This window comes from Etheostoma spectabile, chromosome 15, assembly GCF_008692095.1.
Source record: "Etheostoma spectabile isolate EspeVRDwgs_2016 chromosome 15, UIUC_Espe_1.0, whole genome shotgun sequence".
Taxonomy (NCBI): domain Eukaryota; kingdom Metazoa; phylum Chordata; class Actinopteri; order Perciformes; family Percidae; genus Etheostoma; species Etheostoma spectabile.
The window spans coordinates 6,037,377-6,047,605 of record NC_045747.1 but is presented as its reverse complement, the minus strand read 5'-3'; the positions used below and the strand labels follow the sequence as shown (position 1 = coordinate 6,047,605).

Below are 10,229 nucleotides of genomic sequence, written 5' to 3'. Positions count from 1 at the left end.
CTCTGTTGTTTGTAAATTTGGAGTGCTGTCAGTAGAGAGAAAAACGAAAACTATCGGTGAAGTCTACACCATGTTATCCTCCTGCTAGAGTTAGTACAGGGATGCTCCTTTAAGCCTTTAAGTTTGCTCACAAAGATCAATGTAGTTTCAGTTTATTTCTAAAAATGTTTCCATGCTACTCAAATAGCTGATGTAGGCTATATGATACCTACCTATCCTGTATGGGAAGACATGCAATGTTAAAACATTGGGTTAATTTCAGTAACAAACTGGGAACAATGGCAACAAAAGTTTATTATATTATGAACTCCCAATTAAAAAGCACTAAAAACATACAGATGAGTTTAAAATCTACTAGGTACTGATTCATTGCACAGACCCAAAGCTTACATTTGCATGCTGCCTACAATCTGTTTTGAAACTTTGAGACTACACACCATATCAAGATATGTTTACATTAATACAGAGCTAACCACTTTAAATGTTAAAAATAAGCAACTTACAAGCTATCATACTTTCAATATTGCCAGTTCCATGGGTGACAGACTAAACAGGATGGATATTACATGAGATTTGAATAGCTGTTGTCTTTGAAACTCCAAAAGCTACAGTACTTATGTGTATAAATATGCACATACATTAAGTTTCTGGCTGATGACAAAAGGCTAATATAACTAAACAGTGTTGTCTCCAAGTGAACATCATGCATAGCTGAAAAGGACACAAGGAATAATAGTAGATACAGCACATAGACACAAACATACATATATACTGTACATTTGATGGTTTGTCATCCCCAACCACACCAACTATTTATAACAACTGATGGTTCAAAGTGGATTAGGCTTGCATTTCTCCTCTCTGTCTTGTGAGTCTCTTTGTCATACTCATTCCATCACCATCAGCCTGTCTTCTCTTCAGCCTTGTCCCAGTCCTCGGAGACTGACGGTGCATCTTTCTGTAGAAATACATTTTTCATATTTGGTTTTATACATTAAAATAGGAGGCATGCAACGTTACATAAATTACATAAATCATAATTCCAGCAAGTAAACTTTCTACAGATCAGTGAAGCACAAGACTTTTTGAAGAGTGTATACAATGTAGATCCACATATATAGGCCCACCTAGGATCACCCAGGATGTTTTGTCTGTACAGCATTCTATTTTGTGTCTTGATAGCCATATAAAGAACCTCAAAATAATAAGGTTTACTGCAATAAATGCAATCATTTCACAATTATTAAAGTGGTTCCTGGTATTGCGCATTGTTGTTGAGTTAATAGAACTCACCACAGATCCTCCTTCTTTGGGCTTATTGAAAGAACAGGTCAGCCATTTTATGTATTCATCTCTAACCTAGAAAATACAATGAAATGCAAACCATTTAGAGTTATGTGTTAATGCAACAATTGCTGTTATTGTTAGCAATAGTGCTCTATGAATTAAAAACGAATCACAGAGTGCCATCTGCATTAAGAGTCTACCTCCTTGTTGAGCAGGCAGTGGACGATGTAGAGGAACGTGCCCTGCTGGGAGTTAAGAATTATAAAGAGGACCTGGAAGAAAAGGTTTGTCTGGTACAGGCCCAGAATCCAGGTACAGCCCAGTATGACAAACTGGGCCACAATCTTGAACAAAATCAACCTGTAACAATGAGAATTTAATGAGAATTTAACTTAAAAATGTAGAACTCTTCACACAAACAAGGCTACCGTGTGCAGTATTTTTAATGCTCTATCAGCTGACAAAATGAATCCATGAGTGTATAAGTGTGACTGTAGCTAGAAAATCAATTTGTGTACTTGCACAAGACTATTAAATGCGTTCAAGTGGACTTTATGTTGAGTCTGTTATATGTTGTCATACTGTAGTTAGCCCACATTATGTATGAATAGATTTCTTCAGATTTTAAATTTCTATGTTAAGAAAATCTTGAACACTCAAACCTGGTGTCTTTGGATTGAGAAACATCACTTTTCATGTTGACCAGGGTGGGTCTCAGACTCCATAGAGTAGCACAGAACAGTACCCAATTAAGCTTAAAGAAAGAAAAGACACAGATGCTGAGCTGCGATAGGGCAGAATATTGCCAAAAAGAAAAGAAAAACACTTATCACAGATGGTAAAGACTACATTTCCTGGCCTTGCGCTGCTTCACTTTTCAGTAATCAGACGAAGTCCACCTTCATTTGCACTGAGTTAACACTTTTCTACCCCTCCCTTTTTTCGCGTCTCCTAAAATCCTTAGTAAGCCAAATCACTCACGTCCCATAGATAAAATTTAAATTAAATTTCTGTTTGGATTGCACCTCATTCAATTGGTCTTCATTGTAAATCTAGCAGGGCAATGAGAGAGTGTTCAGATATGTGAGATATGCGTTCGTTTTATGTTGTGAATGTGAAAATGAACTGCTACCTCTTCTGTCAGCTCTAGCCACTGAAAAGAAATAAGCGGAGAAATCAGGCCAATTAAAAAAGCTGGTCAGTCTGACGTCATGTTCCCTGAGCTCATTACTATTCATGAGCTTGTCCAGTTGTGTTGGGTAAAGGATTCTTATAGCCAGGCTCTCATTGGCTAACTGTTAGCCAATAAGAGTCAAGCAGCTTAGCTCATTCAATATTAATGAGAACTGGAACAAATCAAGCTGAGTCTTCCTGCAGGCTTTCTACACCACATTAGAATGGCTTGAAACAAGTTAACCAAGGCAGTTTTTTCCACAAACAAATGTTACAGGGTCCATGGTAGAACTTCCAACATTATCACAAAGTAATGAAACACGTGTGGCAGGGTTCCTTCAAAGTGCACATTGGTTTGTTATTCGGTTAGCCAAATATTGTTCCAGATGTTAAAATTACAGAACACACCAGACTGAGGTAATTCGATTTTTGTGTAAAAAGATGGGATGCAATTGCCAACGTGCAATATACTCACTCCAAGGATAACAATCACAGGGCCTGTTAAAGCCCAATTGAAACTGCGCTTTCTAGAGAGCCAGCACCTGCAACAGAATCAAACAATTATTTTAACCTAAATGCAAATCAGACATGCAGGATAATATGAATGTATGTAATAATGTTTGTCCTACTCACGCATTATCAGTAGCACCATATCCATCAGAATATATGACTGCAGAAACACCCACAATCACAAATGGAACGCCGTAGCCAATCAGATAGAGAAGTGGCCTGGGGAGGCCATCTCTCTGGATGACCTGCACCTTAGAGAGCCTCCGTACCAAAAGGTGGAGCTGGAGCGCCTCCAGCAGCATCCACACAAAACCTGCTATAACTAAGAAGTGGAGAAGCCCTGCCATTACTTTGCAGGCCAGCTGTGAAGACACAAGAAGAAGAAGATGTAAACAAACAAAAATTGCTTCTGGAAATAGCATCAGCAACAAATCTGATTCTTAGTCTAACTGTACCTTTTGATCAACATATTTGTCATTCCACAGCAGCAGCAGATGGGTGAAGAAGAGGTTGAGGCAGAGGTGAAGACGGGCTGTGTTGTTGATCTTGGGGTTCCAGCTACACAGCATGAAGGTGAAGATGGCCAAAGCTAAGAAGAACAGTCCGATAATTACACACATTCGGTTTAGCCACTCTAAGAATGGATTACCTGGTGGAGGCTGAGAAGGCAGAAGACACACAGAGAGAAATACACACATAGATTATGATTGGCCTGATCTTGGGTCTGCAACTTTCTCTTCATATGGGTACACACTAGAAGATTGTAAGGCTGGCAGATGTCTAAATATATTATTGTAGGTCCTATTGTACCATAGCGCCCTTTGTTAAATCATGTGGTGTGAGTATAATAGCGTGTTCCTTGTACCTCGGAACTCGGAAGCCGAAGCTGGTAATGATGTCACACCCAAGTTGACACCCACACGTTCCATTTACAAGTCGGATATTCATTGTTTTCCTTAGCTCTAACCAGGTTAGCCATTATTAGCAATGCCGGTTTTAACAATGCGTAACACTGTTTTTTGTGCATACAAAAAGCAAAACATGTCCACAAGTTGAAGTTAGACAGTGCTGTGTGTACAACTGATTTAGTGAGACACAAATGATACAGAAGTGCTTATAACTGTATTAACTGTTATTACAGATTTCACAACTGTTGATGCCATAGACGGGTTGATAGACGGAGCGGCCAGGTTGGATTTTTAGTTTGGGGTACTCGGTGGTTGCCCGAGTTCCGAGCTCGGAAATCCAAGATCAGGAGGTGTGTTTCGGACTTTGACCTTAGAAAATCCAACTTCCAAGCACAAATGGAACATGCTCTAATAAACATCTGTTGGACAAAATCTTCGAAATCAGTTAGGATTTTAATAGTCCTCAATTGTGTGACCTTAGCAACACACTTTTACCATGTACTGTCCATAGAAATCTGATATACCTCCCCAATCTGCATGATAAGGGCAAATGTGGAAAGGTGGGAGCAGCTGCACACTGTGTAGTTTTCATGAGAGAATGCAACCCAACAGCCCTCTGCCGACCACTGCATTGGCTCTTCTTGGCTTCCCTCTTTCCAGTACACACAAGTCACTATTCCAGAATCAGGTACTTTCTGAGAAAACAACAGAAAAAGAGATTACACTAAATGCTAGTTTATTTTTGTCTGGATGGACAGGTATTTGTGATTGTGATTTTGGTTGAGGTTGCACCTGATGTTGGATGGTAAAGTTGACAGGCTCTGTGAGGTTGGTGGTGTTTATTGTCGGTATTATTGCAGTAAAAACATCCGAGTACATCTGTGTCGTGTTCTCCGTTTGAAAGTATTGATGACTAAGAAGACTCTCCATCCCATTCACTGTCATAAAGGCAATTGCTGCAGAGCCTGGGAGTGTCCACATGATACAAGAATTAAACATCTATAAATGTTATAGTCATCATGTTTGTTATAATCTCTCTGTCTCACCATTGTTGGTGCTGGCTATAGCCTGTAAGTTGATTTCCATGGTCTGTCCTTTGGCAGAAAGTGCAACATTGTTTTCATCATGACTCCCAGGGTCAATGGTATGTAGGGTCAAATCTTGAAAATGGATGAAAATTAAACATATAAAGGTATAGTTGATAATATGCACTGGGAATGTGTGTGTAGCCCATCTAAACTAGGGGGAACCACTCTTACCCACTGTTGGAGTTTGCACTGCTATTGTGGTTTGGTTTGGTGGAGATAGTCGCACCATCGCAGCAACTAGATGGTCCGAGATGTCCAGGATTACACTGCCAATCTCCCCATTTCCTTCACTACTCACCGTGATTGAACTTGCACGTGGTCCAACACCTGACACTTCCTACAAGAATTTAAGCCATTGTAATGAATGAATAAAAGGTCAACAAAATGTCAAAGATAAATGTGATACAAAGGTGTAATTTCGTTAAATGCCAAGTACCATCGATGCAGAAAGGCTGTTCGACACTGTCTGCAAAACAAACCAAGAAGGACAGTAAAAACAGTGAGTGCAATTCAAACAATGTCCTGAGCACATCACATTATATATCCTGTTTAGACAGTCAGGAACTGTGGGATTTGTCTTTACCCTTAAAACAGCTGGGTTTTATACATACCGCTCCTGGTAAGACAACATCTGTGTTGTTTTGAAGTTGTTCACCCATATTGCAAAGGAAAGCTCTTTCTTTTGTCTGACCCTGCAATAAAAGTGTGTGTGAGTATGTGTTTACTTCACTGTGAGCTGGTGATTTGACATCTATGTGTTGACAGAAAGGTTTGATCTGACTTTTGCCAACTGCAAGTTCAACATTACAACAAGCCAGGGTCAGCACTGGCATCTAGATCACCTTCTACCAAGATCCTTAAACAATGCAGCTTTAATTGAGTGAAGTTGATATAATTGTTTGAACGTTATTATCCATAACATAACATCTTCTTACCTCTGGGGGTTTAATTGCATCTAGAATATCTTGAATCCCTGTCAGTAATTTAGAAGAAAGAAAATTACATGAAGTTTTTAACATTTTCATAAATCTTAATTTTTATTCGAACTTGACTTTGCTCACTTTTACAAAATGTGATGCCCATCTCCCACAAAACTCCAGTTGAAGGGAAGAATCCATCAGGACAAGAACAATAGAATGTCCCCGGTACATTAGTGCACACAGTCAGTTTACCACATATACCAGGTGTCTCACTGCACTCATCTATATCTGTAGAGAGAAAACCACACACAGTTAAACACATAGTGGAAAAAAAATGTATAACAGTCAAATCAAACACTACTAGTGATCACAGACCTGTGCATGGGTTAGTAATGCTGGCTATCACGTCATGGTTGTTCAGCCGATAACCAGGCAAGCAGGCGCAGGCGTAAGATCCGTATGAGTTTGTGCAGTTGGAATTAGGACCACAGATGGTAGTGTATGCGACACACTCATAAATATCTGCCAAATACATGGTACACATATTAAAACAATAAACCAGCTAGAACCTAGACAGCATTGTGTGCGTGACTCTTCACTTCTGCTAGAAGTTACAATTGGGATGTCACTTTCCATTTGCTTCTAGATGCTGAAAAACATCTTGCATCTGAAAAGAATATTGATTCAAATACCAATACAGATGTTGGTCTTGTTGGGCTCCTGGCCCGGTGCAGTCGGTGTGAATCCCAGATGACATGCACAGGTAAAAGCTCCGGGGGTGTTGGTGCAAATAGATTCAGGGCCACAGATGGTGGAATTGAAACACTCATCAACATCTGAGAAAGGACAGTAAAGATGGCATTAAACTGTTAAAATATAAAAATAAATGGATTAAAGTGATTTTACTCCAAAATAAAAACAAAATGAAACTGTTAAAATACATTACTCAATTAATGTCAATGATCAGTAGGAACCATGTTTCTCTTCCAGAATAAGGTGCCTATCTGAAATCTTGCATCGAGGAAATTGTGTACATTGATTCTTGTTCTTGGATAAGTTGACTATTAATACAGACACTAACTGCTGTTGTGGTGAACATGTCAAAACATTGGTTTATATTTTCTTGTTTTGCTGATAGTTTCAATGTGTTGGCAAACTTTTTGGCTACATAAAATGTAGAACTGAATCTGACAAAAAATAACTTGGAGAACATGAGAAAAGGTTTTTGAATTATTCTGTCATTTTATTACCTTGACAAAGAGGAGTTGAAGCAGGTACAAGGTGGTAACCTTTAAGGCATTTACACACAAAACTTCCTACGTTGTTGAGACAGGTACCACCATCACCACAGACATTGTCAAGACACTCGTCAGTATCTATGAAGAAAAAAAAACATCTTTATCAGCCTGAAAAAAATAAAGTCATTGCAGCTCGGGATTTACAATAAAACTGGCAAACAGTATATATTTCAATGGTACCTTTGCAAATGTTGGAGCTTCCAGGTGGTGATGCTGAATTGTTTGCCTGGAATCCTTTCAGACATTCACAGTAATAGGATCCAGGGGTGTTAATACAGCTGGAGTATGGACCGCAAAGTCCTGTAGTCTCCTTGCACTCATTTATGTCTAACAAGAGATGTTACAAACAGGAACATTACGGTGTGTGTACATGCTCACAAAATGCAGACTCTGTGCATGAAACATCTTGGTGTGCTTCCAGCAACAACAAAAAAGGTAGTTAGAGTCATTATAAATCCCAATTAAATTTGTCTACAGTTCATATGAAATGCAGTGTATTTACCAACACAACCATATGACTGTGGAGTGGGTAGGTATCCTGGAGGGATTCTGAACCCAGAAACACAACTACATCCTCCAATGTCTGAACACTCAGCAAGTGGTCCACAGGAGTCACGGTTACATTCATAATGATCTAAACAGAGAGGGCACACACACACACACAAAGAGAGAGAGAGAAACACAAAATGCCACAAACACAAACACAAAAAACGATATGTATAATTTTAAAAAGATAAAAGCAGGTATCTTTAACTAGTTAGTTAGTAGCACATCAGTGGGACATGTCTACATCAAAATGTAAAGCAATTGATGACAATGGGTAATAATTGGCTTACAGGTAGCGATAACCAAATATCCGTGTGGGTGAGAGGCTCGATTGTATATGTAGAATCCTCCAGGACAGAGGACCACGCTGATTTGAATCGGATAATATTTCGAACCGCACAATAAACCATTAGTATATGCAGTCCCTGTTGCTGGTAGAGATTCATTTGTTGGATATGAAAACTCCAAATAAACGCTGTTCACGCTACCAGCACGATTTTTTGGAAGGCAGCTTGTTATAATTCTGTCGCCACCAATCCCTGTGAAGCGCAACCATTTTAAAGTAAGATGATGATCATCCTTTGGGAAGCCGGGCATCAAAGTTGATGAAAACAAGTAGTTGCGCCATGTATCAGTTATATTTGTGTAGTCATCACAATAATCTGCATGGAACAGAAAAACGTATGGTGTGTTAATGATGACAAACACTAATAAACCAACATCTGAATCTCATGTTTTCAAGTGAACGTCATTCATACCAAGAGAACCACAATGGCCAAGGACAAAGAGGGAACCTATAAACCACAAAGACAAAGGAGAGTTATTGTTTCAATGACTTCTTTAAAGGTCACACAATTGAAACAAAATATTAAATAAAAAAATTGTGTGAGATTTATGTGCAATCCTCTTATAGAAATGAGCTCAGTGCTGAACTGGTGCTCATAATTAAGGCATGTATAAGCCTAAATTACTGTATAAAAAAGTTACTTACAACATACCGTACAATATGACTTGTTGTAGCTCATATTTAGCCATATAATGTACAGAATTATTTTTAAAACATAACATTGTTGCATTTAGTTAAAACATAGAAATCCCATATTGTCTGTCACTCTGGATGCAGTTCTAATTCCGGATGCAGATTTAAAAGTAATTGTGCCAGCTCAATGGGTGAAAGTATACACTCAATGTTACACTAAATGTTATCTGGTCTAATTTAGAGTACTAAATAATTTTCACACATTATTCACTTAATAAAACATGAATAACTCACCCAGGAGAAGTGCAAGAGCACAGCAGTTCATCATGGCTGATCAGACCTCACATAACATCGATCTATACTGTTAAAGATATGTATACGCACATTTTGGAAATTTGCACATCATCCAAAAAGTGTTTTTACAGGGTTTGGCATAATGCAAAAATCAATTCAAATCACCTACGTGTGATGGAAAAGCTTAAGTGCAACTCAACTCACGTTAAGACATGAGGAGGGAACCGAGCTCTGAGAGGCATACTGTAGTACATTTACATAACTCTGAAAATTCACAACCTGCTTAGTAGTAAGACGATCATCCCAAACAATCTTCTACTCATTTTACAACAGTATTAAGACCATATTGTCGTTTGATTAAAGATGTACATAGCAATCCGTTTCAACAGAAAGAAGAGCTACTGAGCCTCGCAAAGTGAAACATAAATTTATGGAAACTTCACTTTATCTGTCAGATAGATGTATTTATTTATGTTTGTCAATTAAAAGCAAAATCTTCAAAAAGAATTAATAAAGAGGAGTTTTATTATGCAAAAAATTACATCTTTAAGACAATTGTTATGGTGTTTTAGCCTTACAATTGGTTTTAATTTTAAAATAATTTCATTTTAATTTGGTTGTCAAACCAAATCATAAAGATAAAATGCAAAATGTAGGATTATGGAACTTCTTTCATAGCACAATGTTGTTGGGCTTCAGACTAAATGGTCATGATTCTTTATCAAAGTCACAATTTCTCAGAGAGTGTAAATATGTCTTCACATGTATAAATGTGTCATAGTTTACAGAGTGAAACTCCTCAGGAGAGAATGCGAGATTCACCTGTCAAGCCCATTTGTCTTGTAAAACTGTAACATGGTAGTGTATCTAGGCTGTATGTAAATAACTAACAAATCCCTGCAAATACAACAGGAGACGATAAGACTGATGTCATGAAGGCAGCAGCTATGTATTGTGTGATCAGCTTGCTTGCCCAGTATTGTTTACTTCAATTTCAACATTTGAATAATGGAGCAAGATCGATGTTTAAACGCATGGAATGATATCAAATAGATAATGTCTTGAAAAGACACTTTTCTTATTAGGAAAAGATCAAAGGTGGCTGATACCATTTTGTTTTTAACTAAATGCAGAATTAACTACTTCATTAAATGAGCAGCAAAGTTGTATCGCAAGTTACAGGACATTACCAAAAGACACAGAAGGCAATCGGATAACATATTAAA

At 38.1% G+C, this 10,229-nt stretch overlaps 1 protein-coding gene across 1 annotated transcript; it reads right to left on the bottom strand.

Annotated features, from left to right (window-relative positions):
• Window positions 1-276: 276 nt before the first annotated feature.
• Window positions 277-9,084, bottom strand: LOC116703364 (adhesion G protein-coupled receptor E1). Its single transcript, XM_032538066.1, has 23 exons — window positions 9,004-9,084; window positions 8,489-8,524; window positions 8,021-8,392; window positions 7,687-7,818; window positions 7,365-7,511; window positions 7,137-7,262; window positions 6,579-6,722; window positions 6,262-6,408; window positions 6,028-6,174; window positions 5,902-5,939; window positions 5,578-5,658; window positions 5,403-5,432; window positions 5,138-5,303; window positions 4,925-5,038; window positions 4,671-4,843; window positions 4,403-4,573; window positions 3,426-3,629; window positions 3,094-3,332; window positions 2,936-3,002; window positions 1,950-2,041; window positions 1,488-1,647; window positions 1,294-1,359; window positions 277-958 (listed from the first exon to the last, which is right to left on the bottom strand). The coding sequence occupies exons 1-23, from the start codon at window positions 9,035-9,037 to the stop codon at window positions 902-904; spliced, it is 2,943 nt and encodes a 980-aa protein (XP_032393957.1). The 5' UTR covers window positions 9,038-9,084; the 3' UTR covers window positions 277-901.
• Window positions 9,085-10,229: the final 1,145 nt, after the last annotated feature.